This window comes from Aegilops tauschii, chromosome 6 (genome assembly GCF_002575655.3).
Source record: "Aegilops tauschii subsp. strangulata cultivar AL8/78 chromosome 6, Aet v6.0, whole genome shotgun sequence".
In the NCBI taxonomy this organism is placed as follows: Eukaryota; Viridiplantae; Streptophyta; class Magnoliopsida; order Poales; family Poaceae; genus Aegilops; species Aegilops tauschii.
In genome coordinates, this window is record NC_053040.3 from 492,517,028 (window position 1) to 492,535,914 (window position 18,887).

Consider the following 18,887-nt stretch of genomic DNA (forward strand, 5'->3'; position numbering starts at 1 on the left):
CATTCAATATATAAAGCAGGTCTAAAACGGCCATTAATTGGTGGTATAGAAACATTAACCTGATCATGTGCATTTGGATGTTTGTGCACCTCTCATGACGGTTGTGGTATTTGCATAGGTGATGGCACGTCTTCCACGATCGACAAACCCCATGAATTGACTCTAGATCCTGTCATGATTAGTAGAAACAAGAAACAAAATTCAAGAATAATGTTCGTATGAACTACTAGGATGTGGTGGTAAAGCGCTCAGAGTAAAGCAAATATCAATATCTTACAAGTTCTTACCAAGCAGCAGGTGGTGACAGGCAACCGGCGGTGTCAAATAACTTCGAAGATTGTGTAAAGCGATTGCCAGGGGAACGTACGTATACACGGTGCAGAAATATGTGGAGCTGGGTTGGCTATATATGGTAGCAAAATATTAGCAATAATCAATTCAGAGATGCAATGTTGAATAAACGCTCAACGACGGTACTGTGTTGGTCCTAGGGTAGACCGGACTAGAGACGCGAGCGTAGAACACTAATGAGGTCACGGTGTAGCACAACTAGCGTCAATGAAGGATACTAAGTAGCTCTGGACAGCAAGATATAAGTGAAGATCACAACGGCAGTAAAGATAATGATGAAAAACAACTGCCAAGCAGGATATACAACAACTCTCTCTCCAACTTTCCTCTTGAAAAGTTTGACCCAATTTTCAGATAACTTTTTTCAAAGAATGCTACTAACTCAAGATTTCCAATGCAAAAAGAATCACTCAATTCCGAATTGATATGAGGAGTCAAAGAATTCTAAAACTGGCCTGAAAAGCTGGAATAAGCTGTGTCCGCGAACTTTGGAGGGCAAAAAGACCTATTTAGAAGACAATTTTGAGGTGTCAAATATTGAATAAGCCTTTGCAACTATTTAGATGCGGCTCGTCGCTAGCTTTCATTTGAGTACTCACGCAGCCAAAACGGACTTCGTATGAGGATGTTATGCCTGTTTTACTGAACAGTGCACAAAACAGATTCCAACCCGAATTGAACTACGAGATTGAGTCTAGATAGATCCGTTTTTTTCTTCTCTTTTTTTTCCTCACACTTTTTTCTTTTTCTTTCTCTCTTTTTTTTTCTTTTTTTTCTCTTTTTTTCTCTGTCTTTTTTTCTCTCCCTCTTTCCAAGACAAACTAGATAAGATGCAGATTGGATCAAGCGAAGATGTGAACGACCTCAACTATGATTGTGACAATGAACTATGGGTAGCACGTGGTGGAAATTGATGCATGGTGTGGTGGACAGCGGAAGGGATAACGATGCAGCGGCGACGTGACTAATGTGAACAGAACTCAAAACTCTAAACGAACTAGACACTAAGACCAGCAACTTGACACGACGATGCCACCGATAATTCAATAATGCAAACAATGAAAAGAAAATTGCAAAGGCTCAGACTGGATTGGACAAAAGGATGAATAGATCTAACTTTTTTGTGGCTTTTTCTTGGAAAATAAGTAAGAAAATAAATCTAATCTAGGGAAAACTGGAAATTCTCACCGAGCAACCTGAAAACTGATACCACTTGATAGAGGCGAGGGTGTCCCGATCTTTCGATGAGATGATAACTATTGATTTGGTGGAGTCAACTTTGACGATCTGACTACAAACGTGCACGACGTTGCACCTTAGCAATCGCTAAACCAATCTCCTAAGGTTACTGATGATGCCGGAAGCACGATCAGCCTGACCACGAAGGTCTATTCCTGCACGCAATCGAAGAACAAGCAAGAATATGATAATGCAATCTGAATATTGCAAATATAGATGAAGTATTGATAAAGGTGGGGATCCGAAAGTGGTCTTGGTCTGGTCGTTGGACACAAACGAAATACAAGAAGTTGCAATGGCTAACTTTTAACTAAACAAATCCCAAGGAAAAAGCTACTAGATGGATCTACTTATATAGGAGCAAGGGGTGGCGGCCAAGGAGGTGGGAGGACGTCCCAAGGCAGCCTAAAACCAACCCTAGGTCGTACAAGGCTCATGGGCCCAAGTGGAGGTGATGCAATACCTTTGGACTTGTTGTTTGACTCGGATTCTGCTGTAGCGTCAGATTGTTTCGTCCATATCTCAACGCTCCGGACGAATTTAAAGGTGAATCCAATTGGGTTGGAAAGAGGATGAAATCTACTTTCCAACACAAAAAGAATCACCAAATTCGGAGTCAGTATGAAAAGGTTGTTGCCGTTTTGGGTCAGGTATGTCTGTGCAGTCCGAATCTGAATCCAGAACGTGAGAGACTTGGACTCTATCTTCTCTTGGCCCAAAAGTGACGTAAGAGGACTTTTTGAATAGAACCTAAACTTCTCCTTTTGCCTTATCTTCATATGTGGATTGTACAAATGTCCCATACACCTACAATTAGACAAAACACAAAAGTGTGTGAAGTATTTTTGATCTGGATAATATAAATAGATTATTGAATAGTTTGCACTAGAGATCACCTGATAAATATGCATGTATGCAATATTTTTGGTAGTATCCAAGGTAGTCATGTACTCATCACTACGGATTAAGAGAAGACTGGCTAAGGACGAGGTGACGATGCGTGTGGAAAATGGTTCCAAAGTCGATGTGATCGCCGTCGGCACGCTACCTCTACATCTACCTTCGGGATTAGTTTTAGACCTGAATAATTGTTATTTGGTGCCAGTGTTAAGCATGAACATTATATCTGAATCTTGTTTGATGCGAGACGGTTATTCATTTAAATCTAAGAATAATGGTTGTTCTATTTATATGAGTAATATCTTTTATGGTCATGCACCCTTGAAGAGTGGTCTATTTTTGTTGAATCTCGATAGTAGTGATACACATATTCATAATGTTGAAGCGAAAAGATGCAGAGTTGATAATGATAGTGCAACTTATTTGTGGCACTGCCGTTTGGGTCATATTGGTGTAAAGCGCATGAAGAAACTCCATACTGATGGACTTTTGGAATCACTTGATTATGAATCACTTGGTACTTGTGAACCATGCCCCATGGGAAAGATGACTAAAACGCCATTCTCCGGAACAATGGAGCGAGCAACAGATTTGTTGGAAATCATACATACTGATGTATGTGGTCCAATGAATATTGAGGCTCGCGGCGGGTATCGTTATTTTCTCACCATCACAGATGATTTGAGCAGATATGGGTATATCTACTTAATGAAACATAAGTCTGAAACATTTGAAAAGTTCAAAGAATTTCAGAGTGAAGTGGAAAATCATCGTAACAAGAAAATAAAGTTTCTACGATCTGATCATGGAGGAGAATATTTGAGTTACGAGTTTGGTCTACATTTGAAACAATGCGGAATAATTTCGCAACTCACGCCACCCGGAACACCACAACATAATGGTGTTTCGGAACGTCGTAATCGTACTTTACTAGATATGGTACGATCTATGATGTCTCTTACTGATTTACCGCTATCGTTTTGGGGTTATGCTTTAGAGAGGGCTGCATTCACGTTAAATAGGGCACCATCGAAATCCGTTGAGACGACGCCTCATGAACTATAGTTTGGCAAGAAACCAAAGTTGTCGTTTCTTAAAGTTTGGGGCTGCGATGCTTATGTGAAAAAGCTTCAACCTGATAAGCTCGAACCTAAATCGGAGAAATGTGTCTTCACAGGATACCCAAAGGAAACTGTTGGGTACACCTTCTATCACAGATCTGAAGGCAAGACATTTGTTGCTAAAAATGGATCCTTTCTAGAGAAGGAGTTTCTCTCGAAAGAATTGGGTGGGAGGAAAGTAGAACTTGATGAGGTAACCGTACCTACTCCCTTATTGGAAAGTAGTTCATCACAGAAACCAGTTCCTGTGACACCTACACCAATTAGTGAGGAAGCTAATGATGTTGATCATGAAACTTTAGATTAAGTTACTACCGAACCTCATAGGTCAACTAGAGTAAGATCCACACCAGAGTGGTACGGTAATCCTATTCTGGAGGTCATGTTACTTGACCAAGGCGAACCTATGAACTATGAAGAAGCGATGGTGAACCCAGATTCCGCAAAATGGCTTGAGGCCATGAAATCTGAGATGGGATCCATGTATGAGAACAAAGTATGGACTTTGGTTGACTTGCCCAATGATCGGCAAGCCATAAAGAATAAATGGATCTTCAAGAAGAAGACTGACACTGACGGTAATGTTACTGTCTACAAAGCTCGACTTGTTGTGAAATGTTTTCGACAAGTTCAAGGGGTTGACTACGATGAGACTTTCTCACCCGTAGCGATGCTTAAGTCTGTCTGAATCATGTTAGCAATTGCCGCATTTTATTATTATGAAATTTGGCAAATGGATGTCAAAAGTGCATTCCTGAATAGATTTCTGGAAGAGGAGTTGTATATGATGCAACCAGAAGGTTTTGTCGATCCAAAGGGAGCTAACAAAGTGTGCAAGCTCCAGCGATCCATTTATGGACTTGTGCAAGCCTCTCGGAGTTGGAATAAACGTTTTGATAGTGTGATCAAAGCATATGGTTTCATACAAACTTTTGGAGAAGCCTGTATTTACAAGAAAGTGAGTGGGAGCTCTGTAGCATTTCAAATATTATATGTGGATGACATATTGCTGATTGGAAATGATATAGAATTTCTGGATAGCATAAAAGGATACTTGAATAAGAGTTTTCCAATGAAAGACCTCGGTGAAGCTGCTTACATATTGGGCCTCAAGATCTATAGAGATAGATCAAGACGCTTAATTGGACTTTCACAAAGCACATACCTTGACAAAGTTTTGAAAAAGTTCAAAATGGATAAAGCAAAGAAAGAGTTCTTGCCTGTGTTACAAGGTGTGAAGTTGTGTCAGACTCAATGCCCGACCATTACAGAAGATAGAGAGAAAATGAAAAGTGTTCCCTATGCTTCAGCCATAGGCTCTATCATGTATGCAATGTTGTGTACCAGACCTGATGTGTGCCTTGATATTAGCTTAGCAGGGCGGTACCAAGGTAATCCAGGAGTGGATCACTGGACAGCGGTCAAGAACATCCTGAGATACCTGAAAAGGACTAAGGATATGTTTCCCGTTTATGGAGGTGACAAAGATCTCGTCGTAAATGGTTATGTCGATGCAAGCTTTGACACTGATCCGGACGATTCTAAATCGCAAACCGGATACGTGTTTATATTGAACGGTGGAGCTGTCAGGTGGTGCAGTTCTAAACAAAGCGTCATGGCGGGATCTACGTGTGAAGCGGAGTACATAGCTGCTTCGGAAGCAGCAAATCAAGGAGTCTGGATGAAGGAGTTCATATCCGATCTAGGTGTCATACCTAGTGCATTGGGTCCAATGAAAATATTTTTTGACAATACTGGTGCAATTGCCTTGGCAAAGGAATCCAGATTTCACAAGAGGACCAAGCACATCAAGAGACGCTTCAATTCCATCTGGGGTCAAGTCCAGGTGGGAGACATAGGGATTTGCAAGATACATACGGATCTGAATGTTGCAGACCCGTTGACTAAGCCTCTTCCACGAGCAAAACATGATCAGCACCAAGACTCCATGGGTCTTAGAATCATTACTGTGTAATCTAGACTATTGACTCTAGTGCAAGTGGGAGACTGAAGGAAATACACCCTAGAGGCAATACTAAATTTATTATTTATTTCCTCATATCATGATTAATGTTTATTATTCATGCTAGAATTGTATTAACCGGAAACATAATACATGTGTGAATACATAGACAAACATAGTGTCACTAGTACGCCTCTACTTGACTAGCTCGTTAATCAAAGATGGTTGAGTTTCCTAGCCATGGACATGAGTTGTCATTTGATTAACGGGATCACATCATTAGAAGAATGATGTGATTGACTTGACCCATTCCGTTAGCTTAGCACTTGATCTTTTAGTTTACTGCTATTGCTTTCTCCATGACTTATACATGTTCCTGTGACTATGAGATTATGCAACTCCCGAATACCGGAGGAACACTTTGTATGCTACCAAATGTCACAACGTAACTGGGTGATTATAAAGGTGCTCTACAGGTGTCTCCGATGGTGTTTGTTGATTTGGCATAGATCGAGATTAGGATTTGTCACTCCGATTGTCGGAGAGGTATCTCTGGGCCTTCTCGGTAATGCACATCACAATAAGCCTTGCAAGCAATGTGAGTAATGAGTTAGTTGCGGGATGATGCATTACGGAACAAGTAAAGAGACTTGCCGGTAATGAGATTGAGCTAGGTATTAAGATACCAACGATCGAATCTCGGGCAAGTAACATACCGATGACAAAGGCAACAACGTATGTTGTTAGGCGGTTTGACCGATAAAGATCTTCATAGAATATGTAGGAACCAATATGAGCATCCAGGTTCTGCTATTGGTTATTGACCGGAGACATGTCTCAGTCATGTCTACATAGTTCTCGAACCCATAGGGTCCGCACGCTTAAAGTTCTGTAACGATCGGTATTATGAGTTTTTGTGTTTTGATGTACTAAAGGTAGTTCGGAGTCCCGGATGTTATGACGGACATAACGAGGAGTCTCGAAATGGTCGAGACATAAAGATCGATATATTGGACGACTATGTTCGGACACCGAAAGTGTTCGGGAGGTTTCAGACATATACCGGAGTACCGGGGGGTTACCGGAACCCCCCGGGGAGTATATTGGGCCTAATGGGCCTTAGTGGGAGAAGAGGAGGGGCGGCCAGGGCAGCCGCGCGCCCCCTCGCCCTCTAGTCCGAATTGGACAAGGAGGGGGCGGGGGCGTCGCCCTTTTTCCTTCTCTTCCTCTCTCCCCTCCTTCCCTTCTCCTACTCCTTCGAGGAAAGGAGGAGTCCTACTCCCGGTGGGAGTAGGACTCCCCCGTTGGCGCGCCCTCCTCCTTGGCCGGCCGCCTCCCCCTAGCTCCTTTATATACGGGGGCAGGGGGGCACCCCATAGACACAAAAATTGATCATTGATCTTTTAGCCGTGTGCGGTGCCCCCCTCCACCATAATCCACCTCGGTCATATCGTAGCGGTGCTTAGGCGAAGCCATGCGTAGGTAGCATCATCATCACCGTCACCACACCGCCGTGCTGACGAAGCTCTTCCCGGAAGCTCTACTGGATCATGAGTTCGCGGGACGTCACCGAGCTGAACGTGTGCTGAACGCGGAGGTGTCATACATTCGGTGTTGAGGATCGATCAATCGTGAAGACGTACGACGACATCAACCGCATTGTTATAACGCTTCCGCTTACGGTCTACGAGGGTACGTAGATGACACTCTCCCCTCTCGTTGCTATGCATCACCATGATCTTGCGTGTGTGTAGGAATTTTTTGAAATTACTACGTTCCCCAACAAAGTGTGCCATGCTTTACGGCTTAGAACCGGGACTTCAACGACGTTCTGAACGTCATGGAGCATATGAGATGTTCCAGGAGTTGAAGTTAATATTTCATGCAAATGCCCGAATTGAGAGATATGAAGTCTCCAATAAGTTCTACAGCTGCAAGATGTTGGAGAATAGTTCTGTCAGTGAACATATACTCAAAATGTCTGGGTATAATAATCACTTGATTCAACTGGGAGTTAATCTTCCTGATGATAGTGTCATTAACAGAATTCTTCAATCACTGCCACCAAGCTACAAGAGCTTCGTGATGAACTATAACATGCAAGGGATGGATAAGACAATTCCCAAGCTCTTCGCGATGCTAAAGGCCACGATGCTAAAGGCTGCGCGGGTAGAAATCAAGAAGGAGCATCAAGTGTTGATGGTCAACAAGACCACTAGTTTCAAGAAAAAGGGTAAAGGGAAGAAGAAGGGGAACTTCAAGAAGAACGACAAACAAGTTGCTGCTCAAGAGAAGAAACCCAAGTCTGGACCTAAGCCTGAGACTGAGTGCTTCTACTGCAAACAGACTGGTCACTGGAAGCCGAACTGCCCCAAGTATTTGGCGGATAAGAAGGATCGCAAGGTGAACAAAGGTATATGTGATATACATGTTATTGATGTGTACCTTACTAAAGCTCGTAGTAGCACCTGGGTAATTGATACTGGTTCTGTTCCTAATATTTGCAACTCGAAACAGGGACTACAGACTAAGCGAAGATTGGCTAAGGACGAGGTGACGATGCACGTGGGAAATGGTTCCAAAGTCGATGTGATCGCCGTCGGCACGCTACCTCTACATCTACCTTCGGGATTAGTTTTAGACCTGAAGCGAAAAGATGCAAAGTTGATAATGATAGTGCCACTTATTTGTGGCACTGCCGTTTGGGTCATATTGGTGTAAGGCGCATGAAGAAACTCCATACTGATGGACTTTTGGAATCACTTGATTATGAATCACTTGGTACTTGCGAACCATGCGTCATAGGCAAGATGACTAAAACGCCGTTCTCCGGAACAATGGAGCGAGCAACAGATTTGTTGGAAATCATACATACTGATGTATGTGGTCCGATGAATATTGAGGCTCACGGCGGGTATCGTTATTTTCTCACCTTCACAGATGATTTGAGTAGATATGGGTATATCTACTTAATGAAACATAAGTCTGAAACATTTGAAAAGTTCAAAGAATTTCAGAGTGAAGTGGAAAATCATCGTAACAAGAAAATAAAGTTTCTACGATCTGATCGTGGAGGAGAATATTTGAGTTACGAGTTTAGTCTTCATTTGAAACAATGCGGAATAGTTTCGCAAGTCACGCCACCCGGAACACCACAGCGTAATGGTGTGTCCGAATGTCGTAATCGTACTTTACTAGATATGGTGCGATCTATGATGTCTTGTACCGATTTACCGCTATCGTTTTGGGCATATGCTTTAGAGACGTCTGCATTCACGTTAAATAGGGCACCATCTAAATCCGTTGAGACGACGCCTTATGAACTATGGTTTGGCAAGAAACCAAAGTTGTCGTTTCTTAAAGTTTGGGGCTGCGATGCTTATGTGAAAAAACTTCAACCTGATAAGCTCGAACCCAAATCGGGGAAATGTGTCTTATAGGATATCCAAAGGAGACTATTGGGTACACCTTCTATCACAGATCCGAAGGCAAGACATTTGTTGCTAAAAATGGATCCTTTCTAGAGAAGGAGTTTCTCTCGAAAGAAGTGAGTGGGAGGAAAGTAGAACTTGATGAGGTAACTGTACCTGCTCCCTTATTGGAAAGTAGTTCATTACAGAAACCGGTTCCTGTGACACCTACACCAATTAGTGAGGAAGCTAATGATATTGATCAAGAAACTTCAGATCAAGTTACTACCGAACCTTGTAGGTCAACCAGAGTAAGATCCGCACCAGAGTGGTACGGTAATCCTATTCTGGAGGTCATGTTACTTGACCATGGCGAACCTACGAACTATGAAGAAGCGATGGTGAGCCCAGATTCCGCAAAATGGCTTGAGGCCATGAAATCAGAGATGGGATCCATGTATGAGAACAAAGTGTGGACTTTGGTTGACTTGCCCGATGATCGGCAAGCCATAGAGAATAAATGGATCTTCAAGAAGAAGACTGACGCTGACGGTAATGTTAATGTCTACAAAGCTCGACTTGTTGCGATTTTTTTTTCGAAAAGTTCAAGGGGTTGACTATGATGAGACTTTCTCACCCGTAGCAATGCTTAAGTCCGTCCGAATCATGTTAGCAATTCCCGCATTTTATGATTATGAAATTTGGCAAATGGATGTAAAGACTGCATTTCCGAATGGATTTCTGGAAGAAGAGTTGTATATGATGCAACCTGAAGGTTTTGTCGATCCATAGGGTGCTAACAAAGTGTGCAAGCTCCAGCGATCCATCTATGGACTGGTGCAAGCATCTCGGAGTTGGAATAAACGTTTTGATAGTATGATCAAAGCATATGGTTTTATACAGACTTTTGGAGAAGTCTGTATTTACAAGAAAGTGAGTGGGAGCTCTGTAGCATTTCTAATATTATATGTTGATGACATATTGTTGATTGGAAATGATATAGAATTTCTGGATAGCATAAAAGGATACTTGAATAAGAGTTTTTCAATGAAAGACCTCGGTGAAGCTGCTTATATATTGGGCATCAATATCTATAGAAATAGATCAAAACGCTTAATTGTACTTTCACAGAGCACATACCTTGATAAAGTCTTGAAGAAGTTCAAAATGGATCAAGCAAAGAAAGGGTTCTTGCCTGTATTACAAGGTGTGAAGTTGAGTCAGACTCAATGCCCGACCACTACCGAAGATAGAGAGAAAATGAAAGATGTTCCCTATGCTTCAGCCATAGGCTCTATCATGTATGCAATGCTGTGTACCAGACCTGATATGTGCCTTGCTATTATCTTAGCAGGGAGTTACCAAAGTAATCCAGGAGTGGATCACCGGACAACGGTCAAGAACATCCTGAAATACCTAAAAAGGACTGATAATCCCCAAGTGCAGGGAATCATCGTACAATTTGCAAAGGTGGAAGTAATAAGTATGTAGTGTCGAACCCACAAGGAGCTAAAGGTAAGATCAATATTCTCTCATGCCCTATCTGCCACTAATACGACTCTACGGGCACCGAACATTTGCTTCCAACTAGAAACGAGAAATAAAACTACATTGTGGGTATGAAGAGGATAGCTTTGTATGGTATCGGAGAGATAAAATATAAAAGTAGGTGTTGTTATCATAAAGTTAGAATATATTACTAAGTATTATAAATAGCGAGTGTGGAATAATGGTGGATCGGTGTGCGGAATTTTCCTAGGCAATTGTTAACAAGACCGGTAGTCGTCATTGCAATTACATATGAGGGAGAGGCATAAGCTAACATACTTTCTCTACTTGGATCATATGCACTTATGATTGGAACTCTAGCAAGCATACGCAACTACTAAAGATCATTAAGGTAAAACCCAACCATAGCATTAAAGCATCAAGTCCTCTTTATTCCCATACGCAACAACCCCCTTGCTCGGGTTTGTGTTTCAGTCACTCACGAACCCACTATAAGCGAATCATGAATGTATTGCAACACCCTACAACGGGAATCCCTCACGCTTGCGCGACACGGAGGGCACCATAGGACAGCATGGAAATAAAACATACAACTCGTACCAATCTAGATCGTCAATCAAACCAAAGACAAAGGATATCTACTCAAAACATCATAGGATGGCAACACATCAATGGATCATAATATGTGGCATAAAGCACCATGTTCGAGTAGGGATTACAGCTGGGTGCGGGAGAGTGGACCGCGTAAAAGAGATGAGGATGGTGATGATGGTGGTGATGTTGATGAAGACGATCACCGCGGCGATTATTCCCCTCCCGATGGCACTCCGGCGCCACCAAGAGAGAGGAGGAGAGGTTCTCCCCCTTGTGCTTCCTCATCCATGGCCTCCCCCCTATATGGGGAAAGGTTCTCCCTCTGGTCCTTGGCCTTCATGGCGATGATGGCCTCTCCGGGATACTCCTCCATGGCCACCGGTGATGATGGTCCCCTCCGGCAGGGTGCCGGAGAGATTGATTTCTCGTGGCTACAGAGGCTTGCGGCGGCGGAACTTCCGATCAAGGTTAATTTTCTGAGGTTTCTGTATTTATAGGAATTTTTGGCGTCGGTCTCACGTCAAGGAGGTGCCCGAGGCGTCCACGAGGCAGGCCCACGCGCCGGGGGGGGGGGGGCGCCCCCCACCCTTGTAGGTGCCCCGGGACTCTCCTGTCCCAACTCATTTACTCCGGGGTCTTCTTTTGGTCCATAAAAAATCGTCATAAATTGGCACGTCAATTGAACTCCGTTTGATATTCCTTTTCTGTAAAACTCAAAAACAAGGAAAAAACAGGAACTTGCACTGGGCTCTAGGTTAATAGGTTAGTCCCAAAAATCATATAAAATAGCATACAAATGCATATAAAACATCTAAGATAGATAATATAATAGCATGAATACTTCATAAATTATAGATACATTGGAGACGTATCAGCATCCCCAAGCTTAATTCCTGCTCGTCCTCGAGTAGGTAAATGATAAAAGAAATAATTTATGAAGTGTGAATGCTAGGAGGTGCACAAGTTTGATCAATGATAATTTCAATCACCTTTTCTAGCATCATTATATGTCATAACAGTAGTTGATCTCATAAAACTTTTCATGATCAAGTAACAAACTATTCACATGTTAAAGTATAGATCATAAACTTTCTTGAAAACTAACAAACAGTGCTCTTAGTCGTCAAACAATTGCAATTCATCTTATTTTCAGGAAAGGTCTATGTCAGAGCTTTGATTTAGCAAACTCCACATACTCAACTATCATTTAATCTTTCACAATTTATAACACTCACGTGATATTTATGGGTTCAAAGTTATAATCGGACACAGAGAAAGATAGGGGCTTATAGATTCGCCTCCCAACCTTTTACCTCAAGGGTAATGTCAACAATAATACTTCATGATAATTTACATCTAATTGGATATATATATATCGGGATCTTTCCAACACAATGTGCTTGCCAAAGGATAAAATGTAAAAAGGAAAGGTGAAGATCACCATGACTCTTGCATAAGGTAGAAGATAAAACTAAAAGATAGGCCCTTCGTAGAGGGAAGCAGTGGTTGTCATGCGCTTTTATGGTTGGATGCACAAAATCTTAATGCAAAAGAACGTCACTTTATATTGCCACTTGTGATATGGAACTTTATTATCCAGTCCGTCGCTTTTATTTCTTCCACATCACAAGATCATATAAAGCTTATTTTCTCCACATTAATAGATCATGCATATTTAGAGGGCAATTTTTATTGCATGCACCAATGACAACTTACTTAAAGGATCTTACTCAATCCATAGGTAGGTATGGTGGACTCTCATGGCAAAACTGGTTTAAGGAATGTTTGGAAGCACAAGTAGTATCTCTACTTGGTGCAAAGAATTTGGTTAGCATGAGGGGGAAAAGCAAGCTCAACATGTTGGATGATCCAAGACAATATACTTTATTTCGGATATAAGAAAACATAACCCATTACATTGTCTTCCTTGTCCGACATCAACCTTTTAGCATGTCATATTTTAATGAGTGCTCACAATTGCAAAAGATGTCCAGGATAGTATATTTATATGTGAAATCTCTCTTCCTTCAATATTCTTTCATGAATTGTTCAAGTGACCAATTCTACGCTTGCTAACTTTCAATAAGTTTACTACCTATACTTATTATGTGTGAAGTCATTACTCCCCATGTTATAAGCATATGAAACATATAAATTCAGATTTTTGACATTCAATTCATTCAACCATTTACTCATAGGATATACGTGAAGCACATGAGTAAATGACAAAGTACTCCAAAAGATATAAATGAAGAACATTGAGTAGTCAAATAATTAACTAGCCATGGGAGGATTCTTTTTCATTCAATAATTCAGATCCAATGATTTTATTCAAACAACAAGTAAAATTGAAAATACGCTCCAAGCAAAACACATATCATGTGACGAATAAAAATATAGCTCCGAGTAAGGTATACCGATAGTTTTGAAGACGAAAGAGGGGATGCCTTCTGGGGCATCCCCAAGCTTTGGCGCTTGAGTCTTCCTTAAATATTACCTTGGGTTGCCTTGGGCATCCCCAAGCTTAGGGTCTTTCCACTCCTTATTCTCCTCATATCAATATCTCACCCAAAGCTTGAAAACTTCAATCACACAAAACTTAACGAAACTTCGTGAGATATGTTAGTATGATAAAGGGTAAACCATTCACTTTGGTACTGTCAAATACAAGGTTCATAATTTTTCTCATACAATTCCTACTGTACCATATCATTTCTACAATTTATATTGAGAAATATAATACATAGAAACTAGAAACAAGCAAACTATGCAATGAAAACAGAATCTGTCAGAAACAGAACAGTCTGTAGTGATCTGAACAGCAACCATACTTACGCTACTCCAAAAATTATGAAATAAGTTGGTGGACGCGAGGAATTTGTCTATTAATCTTCTTCAAAAAGAATCAACTCAAAAGCACTCTTCTGTAAAAAATGACAGCTAATCCCGTGAGCACAAAGTTTCTGTTTTTTACAGCAAGATCACATTAACTTTCACCCAAGTCTTCCCAAAGGTCTTACTTGGCACTTTATTGAAACAAAAGCTATAAAACATGATTACTACAGTAGCTTAATCATGTAAACACACAAAAACAGTAAGGGTAAATATTGGGTTGTCTCCCAACAAGCGCTTTTCTTTAATGCCTTTTAGCTAGGCATGTTGATTTCAATGATGCTCACATAAAAGATAAGAATTGAAACATAAAGAGAGCATCATGAAGAATATGACTAGCACATTTAAATATAACCCACTTCCTATGCCTAGGGATTTTGTGAGCACATAATTTATAGGAACAAGAATCAACTAGCATTGGAAGGCAAAACAAGTATAACTTCAAAACTTTAAGCACATAGGGAGGAAACTTGATATTATTGCAACTCCTACAAGCATATATTCCTCCCTCATAATAACTTACAGTAGCATCATGAATTAATTTAACAATATAACCATCACATAAAGCATTATTTTCATGATCTACAAGCATAGAAATTTTTCTACTCTCCACATAAGCAAAATTCTTCTCATTCAGAATAGCGGGATCACTAGTTCCTAAAGTTGACACTCTTCCAAACCCGCTTTCGATGATAGTATTATTCATACTCCAAAAGATATAAGTGAGGTTCATGTAGCATTCTACAATTAATATAGGCTAACCAATATCCAAGCTCAAAATGTATAAGTGAAGCACACGAAGCATTCTATAAAACCATACTCAAAAGATTTAAGTGAAGCACAAAGAACAATTCTATAAGATCGTACTTAAAAGATATAAGTGAAGCACATGAAGTATTCTATAAATTGATGAAGGGACATCTCATACTAGCACGATTCTTAAAGAAAAAGAAAAACACAAAGGACACAAATCATGTGAACAAAACAAAAATCGAGGTATACCGATATTTGTTGAAGAAGAAAGATGGGATGCCAACCGGGGCATCCCCAAGCTTAGATGCTTGAGTATCCTTTTAAATATCTACTTGGGGTGCCTTGGGCATCCCCAATCTTGAACTCTTGCCTCTCTTTATTCTTCTCATACTGATAGCTCCTCGATCTTCGAACACTTCATCCACACAAAACTTTAACATAAACTCTGTGAGATCCGTTAGTATAACAAAGCAAATCACTACTATAAGTACTGTTGCAAACCAATTCATATTTTGTTTTTGCATTATAGATACTGTAATGTAACTTTTACATGGCTTAATCCACTGATAGAGATCGATAGTTTCATCAAAACAATCAAGCAATGCATCAAAAACAGAATCTGTCTTAAACAGGACAGTCTGTAGTAATCTGGAAGTTTAGCAAACTTATGTAACTCCAAAAATTATGAAATAAATTTGACAATTTGAAACATTTGTACATAAGTAATGTGCAAAAAGTTTCAGACCCATTTGACCTTCCAGTAAAAAATTTAAATTCATGCACTACAGTCAAAGTTTCTGTTTTTGTTATGCACATAGTAAACAAGCAATCTAATCATCCTAAAACCAAAGCTTGGCACATTATTTTTATAATATAATGGATATATACAAGGGAATAATTATTTACAAAGAAACTTCCATGAAAAATTCTACATTGTTTTCGTGAGCATGAACACATAGTAAACAAGCGATGGACAGAGTGCTTCACCTGGGTCTTCCGCGAGAAAAATGAGCTCGAGGTGGATGTTTGGATTCCTTTGGAGCATACTTCCTCTGCTTTACTGTACACTTTTCCTGCGTTCCGAACGCTACAAAGGGAAAAAAACTCCATGAACAGTGTTCCTTTAAAATTCCTCTACAAATCCTATGAAGCGAATGGGGCCTTATGGTCTAATGAATACGTTGTGTCATCTGTGTTCACAATGTTGGAAAGTTATCATTCATTTTTATATCAGGGAAGAACATCTTACAGAAAAATACTAGAATGATTGCTGACTCCGACTTTGTGAGGACTAAGATTGCCTCCATTTTGCATAGAGTAATGCTACGTAAAATAACTTACGGGCTTTACGTATTGTGCAACGTCGACAATCATGATTAGATGTACGAGGATGGAGCCCGGCCAGGGGGGGGGGGGAGTCTTAGTAGCTTTGTTCGTTGATGGACCATTATCGTTTTGCATAAGCATTGGGCTAAAGTCCGGAATAAGGCTGTTATGGAGATGAGCCGGTAACTCCCTTCAGTGTCTTACAGTGAGGAAATAGCTCAATTTCAACGGTTCAATATAGATATCCGGGTTCAGATCCAGGATCTCCCTGATGGTTTCATGGGGCTACTCAATCTGCCTAAATCATGTGAAAGAATCTTCCTAAGGCAAGAAAGAGAATTGCTCTGAATTCGGCCATAGGGACAGGTGAAGATCTGAACATGCAAGGAGCAATTATACCAACAGTTTCTTCCTCAATAGTGGCACCGATGGTTGTGGTAGTGTAATTGTGAGTATATGAATCTATATATGTGGTAGTGTAATTTTGAGTCCACGATGCAAGTTATTACCATGAACCCAAAATTGACTAGCATAAAAAGTCAAATGTATTGTCAAAACACATGCCAAAAAACATTAAGCAACAAAAATAAGACAAGAATAAGTAAACAAAAATTGTATATATATATGCCATGGCACAACATTCCAACAATGCTGTAGATTGACAGTGACTATTTTAACAAGATATATATACCTCCGTCTAACTGTGACTTTGTATACTAACTAAAATCTACTATATGGTTCAGTTTGTGGTGAAGGTTAGCCTTAATGCCCAATACATATTTACTAAGCCAAAGGTGACATCTAGACTACTCTTGGTTGGCTAGAAATCTACTCTTGGCTGGCTAGAAATCTGGAGGTAGAACCCACATGCCACCTGGAGCATGAGCAAGTACATATGTTCGGATGCCCCACTTGACATAGACACTCGTAGGATATAAACAATAACCATGATCTTGCAACCTCCTTGAGTCTACCAAATCATCAGTAGTATAGATGCAGCTTCTCGGCAACTCGTTGTGCCCAACAGCCGACAGGTACACCGCCTTGGACCACATTTTCCCTAAGAAAATTGCATAGTCACCCAAACTCGTTACCTCCTTCCACTTGTAGGTGCACTCTGCCGTCGATTCATCAGCAAGCTCAAACACCCTGAAGAAGGGCTCACGCTCCGGAAAATATTCGTCTAGCGGCGGCCAGGCGGTCCTCACCACCATCACTAGCTTGCCGTTTAGCTCAAGGATGTTGTTAGGCTGAGCGGGGAAAGGGTTGCTATGCGGTGGAATTGACAACAGGCGGGGTTCGGCCGTGACCACCGGCTCATGATGTTTGTTCACACCTATTTCGAGCTTGAACAAATCCTCGAAGATGGTGAGGCAATATAGTTGCCCATTGAAGAATAAGATGTCCACAATCCCGCATCTGAGGTGTTTTTCTGTCCACTCACCGTTCGGACAACCAATCCTACATAGCGCAACACCATGGGAGGTGATGGCAGCGAGGATGCAACCACTTGAGGCTGGGGATTCTGAGAAGACAACCTTGGGAATTATTTCAGTCCGGCTGCCTGGGCAGACCGACCACATGTCCTTTACGGGCAGCAACACCTCAATGCCGGAGAAGAGGTTCACGACTGCGAGTGCCATGTTGTCCCCAAGCACGGCTACCCACCCGCCGTCATGACCCCCCACGAACCGCTTGCCGACCGCCTGGATCGGCAGCGACACAGGGAAGAAGACCTGGTTATCCTTGGGACAGTACATCCCCCTCTTGTCCTCCTCATGAGCGTGGCTCAAGATAAGCCACGGTACAACGGACGGCGCCGCATGCAGCAACGTGATCACACCCGCTCGCCACGACCTGCACACGGCGGCGAAACGGATGCGCTGGAGTGGGCCGACGACCTTGGTATAGACCACGCGGAGGAGGTCGTCGGGGAGATCGGACCATGGAGGTGGCATCGTCATCGCTGGCGTGCTCGGTTTGATGCTAGGGGTACGACGCCGCCGCCGGCCCATCGATCGATCGGCGACGTGTTTGGTTGAGTTCCGATCAGGACACGGCACGGGAGCTGGTTTAATTAGCAGGCGCACGTATCGTAATTATACTGGATGCTTTCATTGCATCGCTGGAATCATCGGACAAGTATATTTAGGCACGTAGGGAAATCGATTTAATGGATATCCATTGTCCTGCCGTCTAGCAAAAGTGCCTCTTTTTTTCCTATATATAATACTCCACATTGGTGGGAGCATAATCTGATGATCGGTCCACCCTTTGATATAGGCATAGTGTCTGCTCATATCAATATGACTACTGTTGCAGATTTGTCTTTCTTTATTTCTGTTAGGCATACTTTGTATCTGCTTTTATTCTGCCGGTTGTGGCTATCCTGTTTCATTTTTTTTGCTCTTTGTGAGCCTTTGTACCTTTTTGAGATCTGGAGACTTTGTTGAACTATTTTGCTTATTAATAAGATGGCCTCATGCATCGTTCTGAAGCAGAGGCTGGGGGATAACCTCCTTTTCGAAAAAAAATACTTTGTATCTGCTTTTAGTTATGTAGACACCCGGTGTTGCTAATAATAATTTGTACCCGCTCTTTTTCAGGTGATAAGGAGATTCTCATTATTTGTGGCTTCTCAACCATTGCCAAGTTTACAATAAAGTCTAGCCCCGAATGTAGCCAGACAGCGGTATGGGGGTTCTACGGCCATAGGCGGCAAGTTCGTGGTTAACTTTATACCGTGCACGACTACAAAGAGTAAAAGATATCGCCCTGGCCTCATTAGCGGCCAGCCTCCTAGTATCCTCAATGATAATACGCTGAGCT

The 18,887-nt window shown here is 41.5% G+C and overlaps 1 protein-coding gene across 1 annotated transcript; it reads right to left on the reverse strand.

The window, feature by feature from the left end:
- Window positions 1-16,900: 16,900 nt before the first annotated feature.
- LOC109775897 (uncharacterized) lies at window positions 16,901-18,022 on the reverse strand. Its single transcript, XM_020334586.1, has one exon. The coding sequence runs from the start codon at window positions 18,020-18,022 to the stop codon at window positions 16,901-16,903; it is 1,122 nt and encodes a 373-aa protein (XP_020190175.1).
- Between the last annotated feature and the right edge of the window lie 865 nt (window positions 18,023-18,887).

Excerpts from the sequence above, each read along its gene's own strand:
- LOC109775897 (XM_020334586.1), bottom strand. The coding sequence starts at position 18,022 with ATGACGATGCCACCTCCATGGTCCGATCTCCCCGACGACCTCCTCCGC.